This window comes from Manacus vitellinus, unplaced genomic scaffold (genome assembly GCF_001715985.3).
Source record: "Manacus vitellinus isolate BGI_N305 unplaced genomic scaffold, ASM171598v3 scaffold_5_pilon, whole genome shotgun sequence".
Taxonomy (NCBI): Eukaryota; Metazoa; Chordata; class Aves; order Passeriformes; family Pipridae; genus Manacus; species Manacus vitellinus.
This window is the reverse complement of record NW_021940682.1, coordinates 26556979-26582090: the sequence shown is the minus strand read 5'-3', so window position 1 is coordinate 26582090 and position 25112 is coordinate 26556979. Positions and strand designations below refer to the sequence as shown.

The 25112-nt window shown below is 37.5% G+C and overlaps 1 protein-coding gene across 1 annotated transcript in view; it reads left to right on the top strand.

Moving 5' to 3' along the window:
• Positions 1 to 25112, top strand: part of TMTC2 (transmembrane O-mannosyltransferase targeting cadherins 2) — a 144083-nt gene that overhangs the window by 30965 nt on the left and 88006 nt on the right. The window contains exon 3 of the mRNA XM_018080793.2: positions 11737 to 12565. Coding sequence (XP_017936282.2) covers positions 11737 to 12565 — 829 coding nt within the window. The remainder of the gene's footprint in view (positions 1 to 11736; positions 12566 to 25112) is intronic.

The window sequence follows — 25112 nt, the reverse complement described above, 5'->3', positions numbered from 1 at the left end:
GCCTATAAAGCCTATCCATCCACTTTTGCTTCTGTGTCATCAGAATTTTTTAGTGCTTCATCCCGCTTCTGCTGTAGCATGCTGGGGCTGCTGTATGGATGGTGAGCTCTGAGTGATGAGAATGTGCTGAGACACACTAAATTAAATACTTATTCAATGAGATGCCAGAGCTCAGGTCTCCTCCAAAACAAGGGACTCAAATCATGCATAGTCATGACGGTCTTAAGAAGAGAATGTCTGTATAGTCTGGATAACGAGTAGAGACTGAAATGTGGAAATTTTGGTTTTCTCTTAAAAAGAGGGGTGTTTCCATGATACTGTAAAGTCACTGAGCAAAAGGAAGGAAAATATATTGTCTTCTAAAAAAAGTTCAGCTGCCTAATTCTTCTAGTTGTGAAATTAAGACAGGTAAGATTTCAAAGGAATTTGGAGACTAGCCTTGACAAAGTGATGGTTTCTGTGGAGCCTGTGCTTTAAAGGTTTTCGCTTTCAAACATTTGAGATTTTGATGCTTTTAAGTTGGTAGGTGCTTGAAAATTTAATATTAAAAACACTAATCTCAGAAATCATCCCAGACAAACAACCCAGCAATACTGAAACAGTTTGTTCCAAAGAACTGCAAATACCACTATAGGATAGTCTTTATAGTTTAGTTTCTATTTAGATATGTGAATTGTGGAAGATGTAGTTTTTAATAACTGGAAAAATGTTAAGGTTCCTTCATAGGGACTCCTGAAAAATTTAGCAGTTGATGTTTCTGTCCCTGAATGTATTTTGTTAATGATTTTTATGTTCTTGTACAGATAAGAAGGAATTTTAATGAAACTTTGAGATATGTAATTTAAAATGTTAGCATTTTCAGTCACATTTTTCATCACTGATATAAATATTGCCAACCAGATAAATCTATAAAGTGTGAGTACTCCTAGTCTTTGAAGGTTATTCTTGTTTCCTCTAAACAAGGTCAAGAAATGTATTTTGTTCATTGAGTGGCAAAGTTGAAAAGTACGTGAATGATAACAACTTCAGGTTGAAAATGTCCCTGCTCATTGCAGGGCTGTTGAATTTGACTACTTTAAATATTCCTTCCAACCCAAACTATTCTGTGACTCTACGAATATTTCACTTGGGCTTCCCAGGATGCAGTGTTCAGTTGTGTTAGATTTTACAAGACACTAGACATAAAATGGTGGACACCTTGTTTTTGAAAAGCACTATTGTATTTCAGGATATTACTTGGTGGAAGCAAACAGTGAAAGGAGCTAAGGACGAAGGATGAAAATAAAGTCATTGAAGGCTGTCACTTAGGTTGGATATATGTGCAGCAGAAACATGCTGGAGGAAAATTTCCAGATCACATACTAAAGGAGTTTACTACTCTTTGTAGTGCTTAATGATTTGTATAATTGATACGTACGTTGGGTAGAACCTTCTTGAACTCCATAGAAAGCATAATTACAATTCCTACTACGGTTAGAAATATAACATCTGAATTGAAGAATTAGAGCAAAAGGAAACAAAAGGTGGTTAAGCAATCTGCTTAATATAATTCAGCATATCAGTGTCAGAGCTGGTGACAGAAGAATTATCCTGATCTCTTATCATTTGTCAGGTGCATTTTGTCATAGTACTTGCAGCAAAACTTTGAAGAATCTCCACTTTTTGGGGTGATTTGAGGATAGCTATACCATCTATGAGAGATAGGTGAAGAAGGTTTCATAGGAAGTCTTAAGGTGCTTTTGACAGGAGAATGATAAGCTGATGATGGTTCTGTGGGTTGGGCAGATGGTTTGAAGTGTGGACAAACATGAGCAGTGAAGTTCATCTTACTATCTGAGGATTATCATGAAGCTGAAGTTGTGCATACTTCCAAGGGACAAGAAAATATGTCACAGAGCTTTCTGAAAGACTCAGGAATTTCGACCTTTACTAGCATGACTTTACTAGCATAGTGACGTATAAACCAACCCTGAAAACAAGCAGCTTGTGTAGAATGGATACTTTTAAGACTGCAGGGTGGGAGGAAATTTTGTGGCCATGTAATGCTTCTTTGTGCATGATAGTTCAAGAACTTCTTGTTTTAATGTAGACTGTGTATCTTATGTTTAGTGGAACTTGGTTTTTTTCAAGACTTAGAAAAATGAAATGTTACTTCTTGAAGTATAGTAGTTCTCATACAAGTATTTCCATTATAAGTCTCAGTTTGCTGAAGAAGCAGGGATGTGTGTGTTTTGTTGCAATGCATGGCAAAACTGAAGCTGTCTGATATTCTTGGAAGTCATGGTTTGATAGGCATCTTTGGTAGCAGTCATGGCTTAAGTCACACCGCTTTCTTCAGCTTTCCAGTCCTCTATGCTGTTCTCTCATTGGGCTGACACAATGTCACTCTGCACAAGGAACTGATGACTCTGAAATCAACAGAAAAAAATAAAAAGTTCCTAAAGTAGAATTACTGTCTAAATTCTCATATTGTCAAGAAGCCACAGTCTAAATCTAGAAAATAAAAGCAATTTGAGGCAATTATGCCTACATTTTTGATTTTTAGAATTCTGGCATACTGTGCTCCACTGTCTTCTCCCTACCTTCTCACTGGTGTCCTTCCTTAGCAAACTCAATACTGTAATCTGAAAGCCAAAGTTAATAATTTCTAGCATGCCAAGCCCTTATATCCCCATCTCATGTATGAAGATTATGGCATATAGTTTGCTTAAAAATTACTTATTTTTAAATAATTATTGGAGGCTGGATTTAGCTTTGATCTGAAAGTGGATTAAGGGGAAGGTTCTGGTTTGTGTGTAACTGAATTTGAGTCATCAGCCCACTTCGTGCTCCTCTGAAGGGGAGATGCTGCAGGGAGGCAGGTGACTGCCACAGGCCCATCCAGGGTTTGTCGACGAATGTTTCCTCTCTGCTCTTTTATTGTGTTTTTGCCAAACGGTGTCTTGTTTCAGAGCACAATTTTTTCTTGTTTGCACTATGGAGTGTCTGACCTTAGGCAGCCTAGTTTAGTTCATTAAACCTTGCTAACTGGTTTTATACTGAATTGTGTCTATCTGCTAATCACTGCAAATCCATGTTGTAGATTTGAAAGTACTTATTAAAAACAAGACAAAAACTCAAGATAGGAACAACTTTGAGGATTTTTATTTTGGTGGTTTTACTGTGGCAGAAATGTTCAGTAATGTGGGTGTTTGCATAATGTAACACAACTTATTCCAAATCTTGCCTTTTTTGAATTCTTGAAGAAATTCCACACTCATTAAATAGCTCTCTGCTATGATAACTCATAGAGAGAACTGCTGTACTTCAGCCTTCCTACTGAGTAAATTCTCATTATAAATCATCTCTTTATGGCTTCAAAATGCTACATTTCCAAATTTCACTCATTAATGAGACTGGAATGAATTTAATGATGGCTGGCTGCTTGCACTGGAGAGGTGCTAAGGAAAGACTGTTGCATTTACTTCCTTCATGTCCAAAACATGTTTGCAATGCATTGGACCTATAAACAAGGAATTACCAGGGATAGCTGCGTGTGTCTGTGTGAATATGAATGAGTATGTGCAGGCAATGTAATTTCTATTTGCACCATTTTTTTTCTTCCTCTTTATTGTGTCTGAAAAGCTGACAAACTTATTTAAAACAAATGTTTTGATAACGGTACTGAATGTATTTAACAAAAAATAAATTTCTTCAGTTCTTCTAAAAGAGTATGTAATTTTCCAGAGAAACTGGAGTGTTAAACTAGTTTGACCACAGATCATTACTTCACAGGAAATATTAAAGATTTTGTTTTAAACTAAACAAGATAACTGTGCAGGCTTTCAAGTAAGTTTAATGTAACTGGTTAAGGGGTTTCAGCATACCCCTTACAGTACCAGTAACTGAGCTCTTTTAAGTACTCTACCCCCTAATAGTTTGGTTGAGAAGTATCTTGGTATTGGTTCAGAGGAGGTTGGTAACTGCCTCATTTCTTCACATTAGCTTAATGAAGAGCAATGATATTCCATGTCATGAAGTAACCTTATACTTAATGTATATTCTGCTTCACTATTTTTAATCTCTCTTTATTTGGATTATTAAGGATTTGATTTGGCATTACTGAGGTCAGCAATTGCTTTACCTTTAAGTCTGTCTCTGATTCAGACCCTAGTAATGCAGTTCGTATTTTTAAAAGGCTGTGCTTAAATATCCTTTTAAATATCTCTTAAAAAGACATCTAGACTAAGGGTAGTAAAAAATAACAGTGATATTTTTTATATTTTTTTTACATATTTCATGTGTAGGGAAACAAAGTAGAGGACATCCTATTCAATGTATTCTGTTATTTTTATCCAACATACTTTTGAGAAAGTTTTTTGTCGAAGTGTTTAAAATTTTAATTATTAGCTAAATATTCTTATATTTGTGCATTTCTACTCCTATGATATCTTTGCCATTATTGGGTAGTGATTACTTAAGTAGTTAACCAGGGCTGTTTTCTGCAAAAAGTTTAATTTGTTCTCTCTATTCATTTTCTAATAGGTATTCATTCCCATTTCTGTTTAGTGCATTCAGTAGGGAATGAATAAAAAAACCGTCCCTGGTAATTAACATAGGACACAGCAAACTCTCTCTTCTTCAAATTAGTCTTTGACCATAACCAATTCTATTAAAAGGCTAGTGATCTAATGAAAAAGAGGAACAAATGAAACTGTTATTAAAATGGTAATTTTCCCAGTCTTACTTCTCAAGATTGCACTACTTACTAGTCAGGTCTTACAAAGGTTGTTCATGTAATTTCTTTTATAAGGTGGTTTTTTTTTCTTTCTACTCCAATGTGTTATTTTTCAAACTTTCAAGCATATATCTCCAGAATTTTATTGCCAGTGCTTCATAGCTACCTGGTTAGCTACATGGGAGGCAAGCCTAGGTTAGGTGAGAAAAGAGCATATAGGTGTGCTTCAGACTGTTTTGACTAGGAATTTGAAAGGAGTTCCTGTCAATACACTTGAAAACCAAGCTTTTCACTAGTGGTGAAAAGCTTGACCTATTGTTTGTTAGCATTCTTTGTGAATTACCTTTCATCTGCTCTTGGTCAGACTTCGAATCTTGAAGGTATGGAGTTCTCACTCTAAGTCACTTTTCTGAAGGCTTTGAGACTGTTAGCCATTGCTGTGTTGCTTTTAACCTCTCCAGTTCTTTGTAGTTCCCATTGCCTGAAATGTGATGCTAGTGTAGCATAGAATAAGTAGTAATTAAACAGAGATTGCATCCAGACCACAGGAGATGTCCTTTAGGCTATTATTTATAATAAGGACTGCATCTGAAAGAAATCATCAGTAAGCAGCTGATACTGTAAAATGTATTCCTACTTCTAAAGGGTACTGACTTCAAACATAATAGTTATGCTATTTGTGAGTGTCTTTTGGCCATCCTATTGTACCTACTCATAAATAAATATGTTTTGTGGATGTAGAAGGGAGATGAGGGAGGTGGGATCTTTTAAATAATTTTTTAGTTACAGCATAACCAATATTCAGTTTTTGTCACACAGATAGGTTCTGAGTTACTTAACTTTTTCTTGTCTTACTGAACTGCTAGATCTGTAAATAAAATATCTGCATAAAAATCAGCTTTAAATATTCTTTTTTTGAATTAAATAAGTGACTACTTGTATGATCTTAAATGAATCTTTCTTGATAGTATAAAATGCCTTCTGAGTTGATAAGCAGGCTCTCTGTTTCATGTGGACTTTCAATACTATTTGTGTTTCTTTTTGAAATGTTAGAGGTTTTTTAACCTTTGCTAGAAGAATTAGAATTAAATGTTCAAATTTGTAATATATTTTCTTTGTTATAAGTATAGTTTCAAGATAACTTTGCTGCTTCTTCTTTTGCCATACTTTAAAAGTATAAACAAAACAAACAAAACACCTCAATTTTTTCAGTTGGCAAAGAGAAAACCCAAAAACCCCACATGTAAGATGATGCTTGTTATTCACGATCCACTCCAGAATCCTGTTACCCACTGTAGCAACTGACTTGTAGCTTGATGGGCATCCAGCTCATAGATTTCCATTAAATCTACAGAGGTTGTTCTGTCAAACATAGAGCCAACTTGCTATTTATCCCACGTACAGAAATTGATGACTTCGTTCTACAGGGTTGATAAAGTTGGTTAGTCATTGCCAGAGGCTTAAATTGGGATTAAATGACATTTTTGCTCATAAAATCCATTTCTTTTTGCATTAATCAGTTAAATGTGTCTGTTTACATTCTTACAGTGTTTGTTTTTCTCACACTGCATATTAAACCAGCTCATAGGCTTTAATTTTCCTTTATTGCTCTCTTTTTAGTGTAAGAAACGTGAAACGTGCCATAATGATTTTTGGTGGTAGGTAGGATTCCAGTCTGTACTCTTTAAGAGTCACTTTATAGTTTTCTCTTTTTTTCTTAAGCATGGCTGTACATTGCATAGAAGAGCAGAACAAACTTTGTTAAGAAGAAAAACTGCGTATCCATCCATTCAAATAAGCAGGGCTTTAGTAAATTGCCAACACTTCATACAGGATGAGTAGTTCCAAAGCATTGTCAGGTCAGATTTACTTAATGTGGTGTAGGAGATACAAATGATATGTTAAGCTTCTGCTAGGGGTACTCATTTTCATGGTTCTTTTGTTACTGGAGAGGACAGAACAGCTATACAGCAGGTACAGCCCTTGCTTTCACAGTGGGACTGGGGCAAACCTTCCTTTCTCCTTGAGACTTTGCAGGCCTACTGATCAATTTGCTCAGGTGTAGTGCTGAGCTGTGCTGCCCACCTCAGCTGTGCCACTCAGCTATGAGACTGTCCTGCTTCCTTTTAGTCCATGTGGCTGAGTCAAACTGGTTCCATTTTACACAGCTGGAATCTTCTTTTGGTTCCCTTTGAACTTATATGAATTACTCTGTCATGTTGCTCTATCCAGTTCCTTCTTTTATTTCTAAAAGATCTGTGTTGGAACCAGACTCTTTTAGGGTTTATTAGTATTGAGAAGAGTGGAAGGATTACTTCATGTATCTTGGAGGGTGTGCTTTCATCTGTATTCTCAGTACAGTGTTTGCCTTACTAGCAATGGTTTAAAAATGTTGCTTGTGATCTGTGATAATCTCTGATGCTTCTCTGAAGATGAGCCAACTCCTTGTTCCACTTGCCATACTTGTGTAGCTTTAAGCAGCCAGTGTTGCCCGTCTTTTATATGGATTTATTTTTCTGAACATTTCTCTGTTATTTCAAAATAATTCTGAATTCCATTTCTGCCTTACACCATACTTACATGTTCAGTGAGCTCTCAGTGTGTCTAGTGTGGAAAGTGCAGCACCCTTCCTTCACTGCAAAACCCCTTGAATGAAATAATACTTGTTAAATGAAATACAGGTATGACTGTTGGACCACCTGTCTACCTGTGCAGGGGTGACAGTAGCACTGGACAACATTCCTGAGCAGTCTGGCAGTTCAGGAATGTGTTTTGGTCCCAAGGGGTTTCTAATATGTTCTTGCTGCTGCAGATACACGGATTGTACCTGGGAAGATATCCATAGCATTGCCATTGTCACACAGCATTTGACTGTGTGGACTTAGAGAAAGCCTTTTCCTCGCACTGATCATGCAAACAGATTTATCAAGCTGCTATAGTCCTTCTGCTCTTGTACTACTGTGTTAGGTTCGTGTGGACAGGTTTTGGCTTCTGTGAGAAGATGCCAGAAGCTTCTGGTAGAGCCATTGCCAGCCAACTCCAGGATGGACCCACCACTGGCCAAGGCTGAGCCAATTAGAAATGATAGTAACACGTCTGCGATAACATATTTAAGAAGGAAAAAAGTTATCGCACAGGTGAAATTGCAGCTGGAGAACAGCAGAGTGAGAACATGTGAACAGCTCTGCAGACACCACAGTAGTGCAGAAGGAGGGGAAGAAGGTGCCACTTCCATTTCAGTGCTGTGGCCTGGCAGGGTTGTGGCAAATAGCTTCATTCCTGGTGGGGGTATGTTTTGAGTTCTAGTTCTGCTCCAGTTTGGCTGAGCTGTGATCCAGGAGCCTCTACCTACTATGGAAACAAAATACTGTTAGTCTTGTGATCTGGCAGCATTTTACTACTATGGGAAGTCCCAGTTTTCAAGCCAATATATTTTAAGGAACTCTAAACTGGAAAAGAAACTCCTGTGAGTAGTGCCTGGTGATTTATCTGCTTTCATTTCTGCATTTCCCGAGTTCTTAAAATAACATTTTGTGTATGATGATTTTGATATCTGGACTGTCTTAACAATGTGCTGTATTAATGCTGCTTTGTGAAGTGGACAAGGTGAGGTTAAAAGAGCAGTGTCCTTTGGAAATGCTTTGGATACCACTTAGGTGATGACTGAGCTTTGGCAGGGGCTGCCCAATGAAGAAATCTGCTCCAGTGCCTTATTGAAGAACCATATAATGAAGTGAGGAATTAGGATTTAATGTAAGGGAAATGTGCAATGTGGGTGGGTCATGCAGATGGATTTTGATAGGGTAATGAAAAAGGTTTCTACAGTCACAAAGACTAAAATGGTAGTGGTGGTACTTGCCTATTAGCAGGCAGGAGAGATGTTAAATCTGATCTAAATCGGTGCTCATTTTTTCCCCCAGATGAAAATGACTACTTAAGAAAGGTTAGAGGATTTATGGGGGTGTCAAAACATATGGCAGATGGGCTGGATTAGGACTCATGAGTATAGTAATCCAAATCCTTTCTGCCAAGCATTACAGAGGATCTCTTCTGCTGCTGGACTGCACTAAATGTACACAGTCAGGTCAGAGGAGCACAGGCTGTCAGGGGGCTTAGAGAAGAGTTACTAGTGAAAGTGCTGGTCTGAGCAGAGTTCATTTTAAAAGCACTTTCTTTGCAGCCAAAAGTCTACTGGGGAACTGGCTATATTATTTAATTTCAATAAATTACTGGAATGATTTTTTTTTTTTCAAATTACTTCAATGATTTTCATCCAAAGCCTGGGAAAAAGTAAAGCCAAAATATATGCTAAACCTTTCTCATTCTCTCTGACTATATTAGCACAGAGGGCTAAAAGCTGTACAAAAGTCATGAATGTTGAGAGAGGAAAAAAGGGAAATGAGTTTGTTTTTGCCTTCTAGGCCAATGCTGTGGGATTTAAAAATAAAAAAAAAGAAAAAAAAAAAAGGAAAGAAAAAGAGGCATCCTACTTTAAATTGTTGTGGCAGAAGTTTTAAGTGTTAGGGACTGTTTTAATCTTGGTTCTAGACTGAGTCTCCTCTGAAATCTGAAAATTCACAATGGCATGTCAGTGTTACACTGGTTATTTCTAACCGAAGTTAACATGTAGCTAATTTTAAAAAGTTGTAAAGCTGCTGGCTTTTGAAAAGATCCATGTCTGAAATAGTTTCTGGGGAAGGATGCAAACCATTTGTGGCTGAGGCAACAACAGGATATTTGCACTTCATTCCTGTAGTCAGTTAACTAAGCTAAAGAATCCATCAGAGCTCCTTCTCCAGTTGAGTAGTGCTTTACTGCATGATAAATTGATATGCTGGTGTGGAAAACCACCTACTCAGATATCTCTGAGCTCCATGAGTGAATGCTTAGATATTTCATTTGACAATTATGTAAAATGCTTAAAAATAGTAAAAAAGTTTAGTTAAAGTATGAAACACAATACTGTATATGGATAATTTGTGTTCTTTGTAGAACCAACATGGATGTGAGGATACAGATCTTAGAGATCTTAAATGTAAGCTTAAAAGGCAGGCTGCAAATACTTACTTCAGCAATGAAGATGGATTAGCTCAGAGGTACAGATTGTTAGCATTTCCAGGGATAAATGTGAGAGGTAAACTTTTAATTGTTACTATTTTATGACCTATAGGAAGACCTGAAAGTTTTTAGAAGGTTTCACTATTATCCCTGAGGAATGGCATATCTGCCCTAGCATGGTTTTGTCAGAGAACTTTGTAATGTGAACTTTCTTGGCATTTAATTCAAAATTGCAATGGTTAGGACTTAAGGAAAGTGAGATTTTCTTCCAGTTGATAAGTAAGTATTAACAAAATAAGAAAGCAGTCTAATCAGACTATGATCATCTGTTAATCAAATTTTATTTCCTTAGTATTTGAGCTATCTTAAGTTTTTGAGTGGTGTATAGCCTTCCAGCAAAGACTTACTCTGAATTTCTAATTCAAACAAGCAAAGAAAAATCATCTTTCTCTTCCTAGGTTCTTTCTGTCCAAGCAGTCTCTTCTACCTGGGCAGAGACTCCATAAGAATTTATAAAAGGAAAAAAAATGTCACATTTAACATTTGAGAGTTGCATGTTTGAAGGAAATGAGTTTGAAAATAATTGAGCCAGAAGGGTGGGCAGAAAAAATTTCATGTAGCAAAATATGACAGGAACGAAAGGACAAGTTGAACCAGGGACATAAGGTTTTACTAAGGGCATACATGCAAATCCATGAAATCTGAATAATCTTTTTATTGCAAAGATAAACTTAGTTGGTAGTTTCAGTGATAACCAGTTTACCCAGCTTTATAACATTAAAAGCATTTAAGCAGTTTTGGCAGGCATGGATGAAACCGTATGTGAGATGAGTTGCAAAGTATTATCCAGCTTACAAATTAAAGTTCTAATAGGCTTTCCAGGGAATGTAGTTATCATCAAGTGTAGATGTGGGTTTTGGTTGATATATTACCAAAAACATGTGGATTTTTCAAGATACAGAGATATACAAAAGCTAATATATCAAACTGGAATTAATATGACAAATTAAATCTGTGAACCCAGGCTTTACTTCATGTATAAAAAGTGCCAGCATTTTTAGATGTTTCTGATACAAGTGCCTAAATGTTCTCATAAATTTGTTTGTTCCCTACTACTGCCTCCATTAAATTCTTCCATATTGCATCAAAACAGAATGAATTAATCTGCCATTAATATTTTAAACTTCACGAGGAGAAACTCTGTAGAATGGGAAAAGGAATAAATTTCTTCATGATTATTTATAAATGATCATGACTAGACTTATCATCTTGTTAATAGACCATCAGTAAACTGATGGTAGAAAACTATTAATAACTGACCTAAAATGAAACAGCACAATCATCTGTATTTTGTGATATCAAGGGTTGAGGCCACCCACAAAGGAGAAAAGTGGGACTTTCAGTAGTAGGTAGATCTGAAGGCTCCAAACGATCACTGTAGTTAATAGGTAGGAGGTAGGAGACCTAAACATGGAGTCCTCATTTGTTTTCCTCTCTTACCTTCTTGGAAAATTTAATCAGTTGTCTGGTGAAATACCTTAGGAGAGACTTTCGTTAGGGAAAATGGAACTGGAACATTATTTAGACTTTAAATCTAGTTAAGGCAAAGCATTTTGGAGGTTATGTAGGAACTATTGTAAGATTTAATAAATTCCTCTAAAATAAAGAGTTTTCAAAGGGTTATACAACTAAATCATAAGCAAGGACTGACAGCCCTCAAATGTCTGAAGGCTTGACTCTGGTACAGGCTTGATACAGCTTAAATGAAAGAGCCAGTTCTTTTAGTCTGTGGTCAACAACATACCCCAGCATTTTGTGATCCAAATATCAGAGACTGAGATCTATTGTACTTGTTTCTATTACTGAAAAAGGTTGTATCAGATGATTTCCTGGTTCATTTTGTATATAGTTTACACAACTAAATACATGGTGTTGATTTATGCTAATTTTTTTTTTTTCAGAGAAAGAATTTGACCCTGTTCTTCAGCATTGGTTTATTGACTTCCTGGGGCACTGCACTGCTGGGTGTTCGCTTATACTGGATGGGAAACAAGCCCCCAAGTTTTTCCAACTCTGACAATCCAGCAGCTGACTCAGACAGTTTTCTCACACGTACGCTGACCTTCTTTTACTTGCCAACCAAGAACCTCTGGCTGTTGCTGTGCCCAGATACCCTCAGCTTTGACTGGTCTATGGATGCTGTGCCTCTTCTAAAAGCAGTCAGTGACTGGAGGAATCTACACACTGTGGCCTTCTATGCTGGTCTCCTCCTCCTTGCCTACTTCAGCCTGAAGGGCTCTAGCAATGAGAGAGAATGCAATGGGAGAACTGTAATGAATGGCAAGCAAAATGCTAATGGGCATAGCTGCCACTCAGAAATGGAGTACAAGACACTGGAGGTGAAGTCAAGCTTTGCATCAAAAGAAGAGAATGGCATAAAAAAGCATGAAATTAAGAAACTGCAGCTTCCTTCAACTGAGAACATTGTCGTTCTGTCTCTCTCTTTGTTAATAGTGCCCTTTGTTCCTGCCACAAACCTATTTTTCTATGTTGGCTTTGTAATAGCAGAGCGTGTGCTGTATGTTCCTAGTATGGGCTTCTGCCTGCTGGTTACAGTAGGTGTCAGGGCCCTTTATGTCAAAGCCCAAAAGCGCTTTTTGAAGAACTTGGTTTTTTGTTCCACTGCTGCATTAATTATTTTCTATGGACTCAAGACTGTTGTCAGGAATGGGGACTGGCAGAATGAGGAGATGCTGTATAGATCAGGGATAAAAGTAAACCCTGCGAAAGGTAATTTTTGCTCTTTATGGTGAATGCTTTACTTATTCCAATCTGTCTCTGCATTTGAATTGACTGATTTTATCAGCTACATCTAAAGAGTATACTTGGGGGATGTCCTTTCAAGTTCCAGTGGTATGTGCATTAGTAAAAAATGAAGAAAAGCAGGAATATATTTTGATTAGGTGTTACAGGTTTGACATTAACATGGAGAAAATGAGACCCTAAGGTAAGAGGATACTTTCTTTTTCACTAATATTAGTTCTGTATTTTGAAATTAAAGATGCATTATTAGTATTACAGACCCCACCCTGGTAGTTTTCCATTTGGAATCTGGTATCTATCATGCTAATGAAGATTTTTCATATGTTCACCAAATGTTCTGTTTTCTTTGACTAGAAAATATAAAAAATAGTAAAGGACAGCATCAGGGAAGTGGTGTTTCTTTATTTCATCTGATGCAAATAATGTCAATACTACATAATAAAAATGAGGAAATGAGGGCATATAATTCAGCCTAGGAAATGACTGTAGTTCCCCCTGCATACAAGTACTGTAAAGAGTTATTGTCAAATAACTTCCTGTTAATGTATAAATGTCAGCTATTCGTAACATTGTCCAGCTACGTCTCTCGAAGGTTGTATCTACGCGGTAATGAAAAGTGACCACAGCTAATGTAACACATCCAAACAGGCAGTAAACCTGCTAGTTTAGGGATCAGTAGCAACGTTTAGCTGTAGCTCTGTGGTTTCAGCATATATGGCAGATCCAGCTGGGAACCTGAACTCCACGCTGCCTGGCTGTACTGCTCTTGGCACACATGCAAGTTAATATGAGAATGGTCAAAATACCACCTGTGAGTGCAGTGTAGATATTGACTAAACCTTCCTTATTCCCAAACTGTCAGAAGTGAGAAGGGATCAGTTGACTGCTTTGCCTGTCTGTGAAAGAAAAATTTGACAGTGCTTGAACACTTGAGTTTTTTCAGTCCTCTGCTCAGTAACCCATTATATGATGCAAAGTCATCTGCTGACAGAGTTGTGCTTCTTGGTTGGACAATTATATCATAATCATCATCGTGGCTAGGCTTCGTGAACGAAGATTTGGGAAGGGCTCTACCCACGTTTGTTACAAGTGTGCTGGTGGCTAAAAAGGCCAATACGAGATAGACATGTCCTGTTGCAAAAGGCACAGCAGAAAGACTCCTTAGGTGGTATATTCTGCAAGGCACGATTCCTTCTGTGTTGTCTTTTTTCCTCAAGAGTGATCCTGTGTGCTTTCTCAAAAGCATCAGCAGCGTTGAAGATAGTGTGTCTCCAGGTCTCCCGATTGGAGGCCAAAGTAGACCAGTTATGTTGATCAATATGGCCAAGGCTGAGATGTTGTTTCAGGGAGTCCTTGTATCTTCTCTTTGGGTCTCCTCTCTTGCAGCAGCTGGTGGCAAGTTCACCATAAATCAAGATCTTAGGGAGGCGGTGGTCCTTCATCCTTGAGACGTGTCCTGCCCAACTATGCTGTTTTCAGGGCCTCATAGAAACCTTTGTGATCACCTGTATCTGCACATAATTGGATTTTTTCAGCTAGATCAATCCACCACTTGTTCTGAATGTCACGGAGTTTCTGTTGGAGCTTGCTGCATGCAAGATGAAAGGCTGTTTTTCTTGCGTGACAGGAAGGCAGTGCAAGGTGTGCTTGGTGAGCAGCTCTCTTCTTCCTCAACAATTCCTGGATCTCTTGATTGTTTTCATCAAACCAATCCTTGTTCTTCTTGAAGGAGAACCCTAAGGATTCTTCAGCGGATTGCAGGATGCTGTTTTTAATATGGTACCAGATTGTTTCAGGAGAGGAATCTGCAGAATCTGTGGAATGGTTTTTGAGCCTAGTTTGAAGGTTTGCCTGGAATCTGTCTCTCACTGTGGCTGATTGGAGATTGTTAACTTGGAGTCTTCTCCTTGGGATATTGCCCCTTTTAGGTTTGAATTTAAGATTGGAGTTGAGTTTACAGCGCACAAGCCGATGGTCTGTTTGGCATTCTGCGCTGGGCATCACGCAGGTATGGAGGACATCGCGGGCATCTCTCTGTCGCAGCAAGACATAATCGATGAGGTGCCAATGCTTAGATCTGGGGTGCATCCAGGTTGTCTTCAGACTATTTTTCTGTTGAAAGATAGTGTTAGTGATGGTGAGCTGTTGCTCCGCACAGAATTGTAGCAGAAGTCGACCATTATCATTGCAGTTTCCAACACCGTGCTTGCCTAATATTCCTTTTCAGGCTTCAAAATTCTTACCTACTCTGGCGTTGAAATCACCAAGGATAATGATCTTATTATCTGCAGGCACCTTTTGGGTAAGGCGGCACAGGTCAGTGTAAAATTTATCTTTTTCTGCAGGGTCAGCTTGGAGAGTTGGGGCACATATACTAAAGAGGACAACGTATTGCTTGTTGTTTAGTGGAAGGCGTAGGGAAATAATGCGGTCACAGTGACCTGTCGGCAGATTTTCGAGTTTAGGAACAATGGAGTTTTTGATCATGAAGCCAACTCCCGAGAGATGCCTTTCGGTTCTGGGCTTACCTGACCAAAAGGGTGTGTAACCGGCACCATGTTCTCTGAGGCTGCCTTCCTCGTGAAGGCGAACTTCACTGAGAGCAGCAATGTCGATGTTGAGACGAGCCAGTTCATGGGCAATTAGTGCAGAACGACGCTCAGGACATCTGCTATCCGCAGAATCGAGCATAGTTCTGATATTCCAGCATGCTAGAGTTAATTTAGGTACATCTTTGGAAGCAGGTGCATGCCTTTGTCTTTTGATCTTTGTGTGACCACATTAGGTGTGATGGTAAGAAGCAAATGCAGGTCTTTACTGTGAGCTGATAGGGAGTGAAAATATCAGATTTGGCAGATAATATGCCTTGCAAACCAGCATTATAGTAGTTTGTCAATCTGATTTTGTAACATTTCTTCGTATCCTTTCTCACCCTAGGAAAATTATTACATTTGTTGCTGCAGTAAGTGACTTTTGTTAATTGTGAACAAGCACATCCCCTTTATTTTACTTTTTTCTAAAACCAACAGAGGAGAGAAAGAAATGAAGCAAATGAAAAGTGAGACAGCAGGCCAGAGCAGTTATACAAGGCTCTGAGACTTACCAGTTTAGTAACAATATAAAGCTTGCATTAAAAAACATTGGCATTCCTTGGAAAGAAAAGAATGTGTATGCACTTAATTAGTTAATGTATGTTCCGTTTTTGCTCTTGGTGGAGATCCCCAGATATTAATAGTTGTCTGCTTGTATAGAGCCAAATTTTGTGATTAAAAAAAAAAAAAAGCCAGTTTTTGTCCAATAGTAGGATTGACTGCAGCATTGTCTGGAAATTAGACTACTGGCTATTACGCTCCCAGGAGACAAAATGAGCTATTTTCATCATACAAATCTCAGTATGCACAGACTCATGTATATATGATCATCTGGTTTCTTACCATATAAGCTGACATTAAGTGTCTTGTAAGATATGCAAAAGCAAAGACAGCATGTCAGTGTGATGATATAGACATGACTGAGCTGACTTTAAATCTCCTTAAAATACTTCGTTAAACTTCTGCTGAATATTTACTAGCCCACACACATTGTAACAAAGCTGGGTATAAGAAAGTCCCAGCTAAAGCGACCTGTCACCAAACTATTCATTATTGTGAATACTTCTAAGATTATCCCTGGCTTTGACTATGCTAATTTTATTTTCTGTTTCTCATACAATCAGGCAAGTCTGACGGGACTAGTCTGGCTGCCAATCCTGCCAAAGCATTAGGAGATCAACAATTCAAATGACTCTTTGGTAATTAAATGAGGTTGACATAGGAAAAACAATTTATTTTTGTTTGCCTCTTTTTTCTAGTTTTATGAATGCTAGTGATAAATAGGCTATTCAGAGAGTGAGACAATGGCCTGCTCAGTCAAACAGTAGAGTAGAGAAGTGTTTTCCTTATTTTTAGGCTACTAAGAAGAGGTTGTCACTCCTCATTTCTCTCTTTTCATCGATTTGTAGCTGTTTCTCCTCAATAGTATTTTCTTCTGAAAATTTTGGAGTGGCAGGATCATTTTCCCTGATGATTCTGCTTTTCCTCTCTTCTCCTGGAAAGAACTTCTTCTATCCTAGGCTAAAAAGCAGCAAGGGATCCCTTCAAAAACTCCCCACGTGGGAACTGATAAAGAAGTAGAAATCTGTGAAGACCAGCTTTGCTAAAGCAGAGATGAGTGTTTTGTTCCACATCCATCTGTATTCTGGGCTAGCAGGATGAAAACCACTCATGGCTGGATGCTGTGTAGCAATATTGAGCTGATGTGCTGTACTAATAAGGTCATTTGCAAGGCAAGCTTTTAGCATAGGTGCAGTTGTGTACTAATGTGGCTGAGCTGCTTTGGAAATGGAGTTGTCTTACAGGGTGATGGTTTATAATCAGGTCCTCTGTGTTGTAGTACGTGTTAGAATATAATCTCGTCTGCTGCTGTGGGACTTTCAGGCAAACATGTTCTGTGGCTTCTCCATCTTCAATCATCAGTGAAGAAATGGGCGATAAGCACCTCACCAGCATTTTCTTCTGGTTCCTTCAGGGGCATCTTGCAGGCATTGCAGACAGATCAGTGTCCTACCTCAGGTGACAAAGTCCCTACCCCCTCAGGCAGCCACAGCCTTTCTGCAATTTATGTTCCTCCAGGCTGTTTTTGTCAATCATTGACTGTGTGGAAAAATGCTCAAAAGCATAGGGCAAGGATTAGCTCTTAAAACCCCCCCAAAATACACTGTGGAAGAATCAAGTGAGACAAGAGTGGTAATACTGCCTCCAAGCTACCATGTGTGTGCCAGCTTCCCTGGTTGCCTCAGTGTGTGGCAGACAGCTGCCATCCCTTGGCTGGTGGATTCGTAATGAGGACTTGGGATGCCTTAGCTGCATTTTTCTGGTCTTGTTCTGCTGTTTTGGTTATGACTGGTATTTCAAATAACTTTAAAGTGATCCAAGCATTACCTTTTTACAGCTTGTCAGCACTTGAGGGAGAAATAGGCAAGACTGTTTGATTTAGTTTATGGATCCTGAAATGGGTGTATGCATGTTTTGACCCTAGGGAGGGAAAGGCTGTGCTTCTCTGTGCTGCCTTCAACTTAATGAGCAACCCAACTGATATAAAACCATTCCCATTATCTGAGTGTTCTTTTATAGTGAAAGAAGCCTCCCAAAATGTAAAAACAAATAAAAAAAAGTTAAAAGTGGGTGGTGGCTGTCATGTGGTTTTCCATTACTGTGGGTCATTCTGTGGTGATGATTACCTCTTGTTTAATATAAAATTATAATGACACACAAAATAATTGTGCTCATTATGCCTCATCAACTATAGTTTTCTCTGTAGTACCAAAAGTAAGCTTGAAAAAGCATAATCTTTTTCCTCTGGGCCGTTTCATAACTTGCAGTCCATATTTGAACATCAAAGGTCATCACATATTTAATGTACCTGTTACAGGCACTGATTAAGGAAGTAGAAAATAACAGAGAGAGGCTTAGACAGCTAGACTGCCACAGAAGTATTAGTTGCTTGGTCATATTTACTGATGAAATTTTGGTCTCCTGGTATTTGCCATGACATTTGTGAGTAAGCTTTGAAGATCCTTTCTGGAAATAGTTGACCAACTACACCACGTGGATGCTGAACTTTAGCCATGCATTCAGGTTTTGCTAAATTTTTGTATGTGGCTACTGTTTTTGAAATGGATTGTACAGCAAGAACAGATACTAGGCTGCTTCCAAAAGCCATATTACTACATTATTGTGGGTCTACACCTGCTCTGATAAGCCCTGTGTAAGCCCTGACTAAAGTTGGCCTGGCAGCTGTTGTCTTCAGAATCAGTTCTGCATGTTGCTCAGGTGTTTGTCCTTTTCCATCAAGTATTAGTGTTAGTGAAATGGTCTGTGTTCACATCTTGAGCAAGTCATTGGGAATTGCATATGTGCTTTAGTCCTTTCCTGAATCAGTTCTGCAGGAGAAAAAGAAAATCCTTGATATTCGTTACATGAAGACAAAGTTTGGGTGAGAGTATTGAGTTTCTTGGTTCAAATAAGCTCTACTGTCAGAGTTGAATTGTTTAGATGATTCTGGTGATTGACACAAACACTAAAATAAATAAATAAAAAAAATTTTTTTGCAGATTTTGCAAAATTGTTCACCTGTGTGAAACACCTGTGTTTTAAAGTTAGTATTATCTACCTTTACAATCCCACTTTGAGTTAAACATCCTGTTCTTTGCATCTTGCTTCTTACAGTCATTACCCCATTGTTCTCAGTGGGCAGAAGTAGGACCAAGACGTGGTGTTGACAGAGAATAATATAGAATTTTTTCCAAATACAGAAAACCATTGTACTCCTATATTTCTACTCTTCTTCCTACTCCGAGTTCTTACGAATGTGAATCATTCAATTTTGCTTAATGTTTTCAGAAGATATTATAATAATGAAATACTCTTCTGGACCACAAAGCTCCTTTCCCCTGTCCTACTTTGCTCTTTTTTTTTTTCCTTTTTCAACAGGGTTGTGAGATCCTCCTGCCTTGTTCTGCTACATTTGTGCTTTAAAGAACTTCCTTTACTTCTTTGGCATCTTTGGCATTCAGCCTTGATCAGTTGTATTCCCTGGAACTTCATCTTTCTTTTTAAATTTTTGTTTTTTTTTCTCTTTCGCTCCCCCTTATCATCAGTTTAGCATAGGATTGGTAAGGACTGCTGCTTTATTCATGTATGAATGCCAAGATATGAAGTTCAGTTTGTGAAACTTCTCAGTTGAACAGTGCGTGAGGTAGCTGTATGCTCATCTGAGCAGCCATTAAAAAGGTGGCAAGTGCATTTTTCTTTCATTTGTAGTTTTAATGTCATTTTATGTAGTTAGTTTACTGTTTAGTTTGCTAATACTATCTGCTAAATAAAATTGAAGGAATCCTTAAAGCTGAATTTAGATTATTTAATCTCTCTATGAAGCATAATACTTGTTTTTCAATCTGAACTGAAAAAAAATATTCTCTCTGCTTTTAATATTTTTTAAATACTAATTTTGAATTTGTTTTCCAAGTTAAATAGTTTGTAGTATTAATTTCCTCTTTATTTTACCATAACTAATGAACTAGCAAAAGTATTTGCTATATGAACAATTTTAAGTGTTAGTGTAAGGGGAAAGAAATTAATCATGTGAGTTAGTTTTGTTCCATTTCATTTACATCAATTGGTTATTGTTAAAAAGGCACCCAAATTTACTCTTACTGAAGAGTTGGTCCTCTGACGTAAAAAATTTTAAAAATAAAAAAATCCATTTTTTTATGCCCATCATTGTAGAGATTGTGTACTCTAGTTCTGTGCACTTGGGTAGAAGTAAATACTAGAAGCTGTCTCCATCTAATTTGATAGCTTGCTGCTGTTACCCTTGTCTGCTCTTAGAAAATAATTTCCTAGTAGCAATCACTGTCAGTAAGAAGTGTCTTCTTCAGCAGGCAGTGAAAATACTAACAGTGCAGTGAGGAAAACCAATTTTAATACTTTGTACTAAACTAGGTAAAGAAGCCATATTTCCTTCAAAGAAAAAGGATTCAATAAAACATTCCTTTCCATTATTATTAATATTTTTGTATCACTAGTGATGACTGGAGACCAAAGGAGAAGAATTATTTTAAGGTATGGCATTCTTCAAATATACTTATTAACAGGAGCTGACATTATGCTGAGAAGAAGCTGGTTGCTCCTCTAACACCTTTAGAACTTTGTTTTCAATAGCTATTGCTCTGACACACAGCTTGTTGTTCAGCACACATTTTTTATGCCTCCTAAGTAGAGCAATGTGTTACTAACAACCACCACACTGAGCGTTTGGGATTTCAGTGTTTTGGTGCATATTTCAGGTTTTTTATATGCAGCTTGGCAGTAAAACTCCAGCTCATCTTTGGCCTAACAGCCCAAAATGTTACTCTGCAAAGTAATTCTTTCTTATTCATTTGGTTTATTTAATTTCAATAATAATAAAATAATTCAAAAAGTGGTACAGTCCAATTTGTATAACATTGTACTGAATAGAAAATGTGGGTTTTGATAAACAAGGCTTAAGGAGCAATTCTGCTAATGAGCTTTACCTTAGTCTCTGAACAAACCGCTTTAAACTCATTTTTTCCCTCTGGAATGGAACTCGTAAGACATTATTGTAAGAGATTGGATTATTATTTATTTATTTATTTAAATTTTGGTGATCTAAGAAGTTTTGTATTAAAACTTCTCCATATTTATGGTAGTATTATATCTCTCCTAAGGTAGTTGATGAATACATATCAGTATATATAGTCATTATAATGATTCTTGACATATTTTTTAGTCAACTAGTTGGTCATTAGTAAGCTGTTTGTGAAACAACCATAGTTATCTAAAGCATTTGAGCATGCTACAGACATCTTGGCCTCAGCAAAGCAGTCTGGTTATGCCAAATATGCTGGAGAGCTGAAGAAAAATGGTTTACAGTTCAGGTCAAAGTCTGAATTTGTTCTCCAGTGACCATGTTCTCTCTTTCAGTTCTTCAGTAGTGCTGTAATTTCCTCTGAAAACCAAGTCACTGTGGGATATGTGCTTCTCCTTCCGCAGGATACGAAAAAACCTGATAGTCTTCCTTTTTATCTATGTAGAAGTCTGTAAGCAGGGATTTCCCCCCCCCTCTTTTTTTCCCCTTGGAGTATGGTCCAACAGCATCTCTAATCTGTGAATCTTAAATTTCAGGGGGATAGGAAGAGAATTTATTGTTAACTACTATCTAGACTTTTTAAAGATACAAACAATTTTGAGACATGGACTCATCAGACTGTTATTTCTTCCCCTGCCTTCCCTGAGGTGCTCTGCAAAATCATTCAACAAGCTCATCTGGGCTGAGAACTGAAGTGCAAGAAAAAAAACCCCGGCCCTGGTGAAGGAGGAAATAGCTTTGGCAAGGTGAATTTTTTGTAGCATATCAAGTAAAATGGCTCATTTGGTATTTTATTTGCCAGAAAATGGTAGATTTTCTTTTCTAGTTTGACTAAAGGACAGGCCTTTGGTCCATATTTGTATGGTGGAACTATCCTATTTTGTTTTTCCAGAGGGAAAGAGTTACTTTTAATTAGAGGAAAACGAGATTATCTGGATTGATTCTCAAACTGAGCATGCTTAAATGCATTAGATAGTCATCCCATTGTTTCATTATTTTGCCTTTTTTCAAAATATGTCAACTCTGAAAAATTTCTTTTTATGTAAAGATTTTTCTCCCATGAGTTACATGACTTCATTTTCCTATCTGTAATGGATTTCATATCAGTACATATTGAGGTCACCTTACTTAAATCTGGTAGAGAAACTAGCCTTTAATATGGACAGGACAGTAATTTGCATATATACCGCTTCTGTTAGTGTAAAATCCCAGTGTAGATAGATAAATACAAGTATTTTATGAAGATTTCAAATACCTCTCCTTTGTAACAAGGAGTTTTATTAACAGTTAAACTATCATCATTGCCAACCCTCATGCCTCCAAAAAGTAAATGATGGCTGATGCAGTTATAGTATGCATAAAAGGCCTGCATTTAGTTTTGTTTTAAATTACAGAAAAAATCACAAAATCGAATGGCTGAGTGCTCAATACCATTTCTGTCTCATTCCTTGAATCCTCTAGCACACTGACCTTTTCTTTGAGGTCTTAAAATACAAAATTTTGGAATATAGACTATTAAAGATGCTAGTTAATAGTTGTAGTGTCTTTAATTAATGTCACCTCCTTGTTTGAGTCAGTTTGGAGCTCTGAGAAATTCCTCAGGGTTAATCCTGGGATGGCTGGGGTCCCTATACATGTCCTCTTGTTCCACTTGTATTCTTCTGCTCCTTTGTCCTCATTTCATTTTATTGCATGATTTAGATCCATTGTCTCTACAAAATATGGTTCCTTATAACATGAGACTTCTGGGTCAGCACTGTTCTCAGCTCTGTTCCTGACCATTGTGAAGTTTCATGGAATAGGAACTTTGTGGCAGTAATGTTTTACGGTGTTCACACACGTACAGTACAAAAGTGTGATCGGGCTCTGATTGAACAGAACAGTAACTAGATTAGATGTTAAGGGTATTGTGATCTCCTTTTTCTCTTTTTTTTCCCTAACCTGGATCAGTTTAGTTGTCTGATTTGTACCATACCCTTCCCAAAAATCACTTTAGCATGAGGAAGTGTGTGGCAGAACTGATGGCCTGGGGGTGCTAGGTGCAGAAATTGCTTAAAACAGTGATTTCACCAGAGCCACTATGTCGTGAAACATTACCCTGAAGTAATCTCTGACAGTTATCTCCTTTGACAATGGGATTTCCATTGAAATAAAATATAATCTATGTTTATCAGTCTTTCATTATTACCTTTCTGTCAGATGAAAAGCTCATGCACTGAAGTGTGCCAGCACAGCTCAGGAAGTAGAAAACTTATATTCTCAACAAGTCTGTGTTCTTGCAGTATCTTTAGCAGAGTTGCAACATTAAACGGAATCAAGTTGTACAAAGACTGGGAAATGAGAGGACATATCCAAAATAATGTGTTTCTTGGTGTTTTTTATTTGTTTATCTATTTATAGAGAGCACCTATGATATTGAGAGCACCTATTTATAGAGAGCATCATTGCAGTGAGGTTGTGATTTCTGGTTTGAATCTTTTTAGAGGTTCTGCAGTATCAGCACTGGTTTTAAGGGCTGAATCTGGTTTACAGGACAGCTTTATCTGTAGTATTGTCTTTCTGTTGTGGGAGAAGTGTAAAGGCTGTACATGTAGCACACTGGCTGCACGGAGGCAGCTCCTGAGAGATGTGAGATGGTATCACCATCAGAGAGATGAGCGATTGGGAAGCATATTTCTTTCTGATTTTGTCTGTTGACTAGTACTGAGGGAGGGCTGTGCTGTTAAGAGTTTCTGTAGTGCTACCCTGAAAATATTTTACATTGTACTTAACCGAAAACAGTAAGTTTTCAGTTTGATCCTGTGGCACCTCAAACAAAGGCAATGGTGAGAATTTCTTCATACTGTAATCTGTCAGGGTGTATAGGAGAAGTGTGAGTATGGGAGTTAAGCATACTCTCATACTTTTCACTGATGGCTCACTTTAGTATTCAGCCAGATGGTGGAGCACTCACACACTCAAGACTGGGTTCATCAAAGCTGATTGGATTACCAAAATCTGCAAATATGTCCTAGGCAGAATGAGGAGTCCGTACTCTAGACTAAACAGGGTAAATGGTGAAGCCAAAGAACACTTTAACAGCTGCTCGGTCTCATCTCTCAGGTTCATTGAACTGAGTCACTGTGCTATCCTTTGAGGAGGAAAAGTTAATTTTTTGTAACATATCAAGTGAAGTGGGTATATCAGGCAGTGATGCTGAGCAGAAGAGAGTCATGCACTGGTGCACATTTGCATCAGGGTTTCAGAACTAAGAAACAAAACTGAAGCACTGCCTGCCAAAAGTGAGTTGCTGACATGGCGTTGGATAGCTTTCAGAGCACTGCATAGTTTTCAATTCTGTTTTTCTTTCACCTGCTGTCATTACAAAAGCCCTGCAATTGATCAGCAAATGAACTGTTGAACAAACGATATAAATAAGTCTGCCTCAACATTACCACATAGCCATTGATATAAAAAAAATAAAATCAATGTGCAAAGTAGATCAAGCTCATAAATTATGGGTATATAGGAACCATTTATCCCATCAGGAAACAGGACATAGGGCAGTTTTGTGGTTGACTTAGCAAAATGGGGTAACTTGATCAAGATATTCTATTAATAAGTGAAATTTTTAGAGGATAATTATTGCAAATGATATGCATGAATTTATGACATATTTTGAAAAAAGATTATTATTTCTTTGAAATGACAGGAAAAATATAAATACTTTGTAGAAACCATCATAAAGAACTTATGCAAAACCTGTTCCACTTTGAAAGTACTAACCTGTAGCATTTAAATGAACTTTTCCATTCTCAAACTATTTAAAAACATTATCTAATTACATTTCTGAATATCTTTATGAGAGATAGTAGCTCTGCATGGTAGAAAAACTGTATTAGATGTTGAACTCTCTTTGTTACTTTTTTTTTGAGTGTGCAACCGAGCTTTCAGAGGTTTATTGGGGAAACCTGTTGTTCCTCTGTTCATGAAACTGTTTCTCCCTCAAGAACAAAGTGATTACCTGATGGAATGGGAATGCTAGAGACTGGAGCAGCACTCTGCTTTATCAAGTAGTACTCTTTTCAACAAAAAGGAAAAGTTGTTTTCTTTATAACTATGGTTATAACCTTTCAAATGTGAGTAATATAACTGGTGCTGTGCTGTTTCTTCACACTTATCCAGCAAAGGTAGTTTGGAATATTTGGATATTGGATACTTGTCTACCTCTGTTGCAAGTATCAGCCTTTATTTTTTTTTCTTTCCAGTAGGATGAATTTTCTATTTACAAACCTTGGTCTTAATGTTTCAACTTATGTCTCATGAA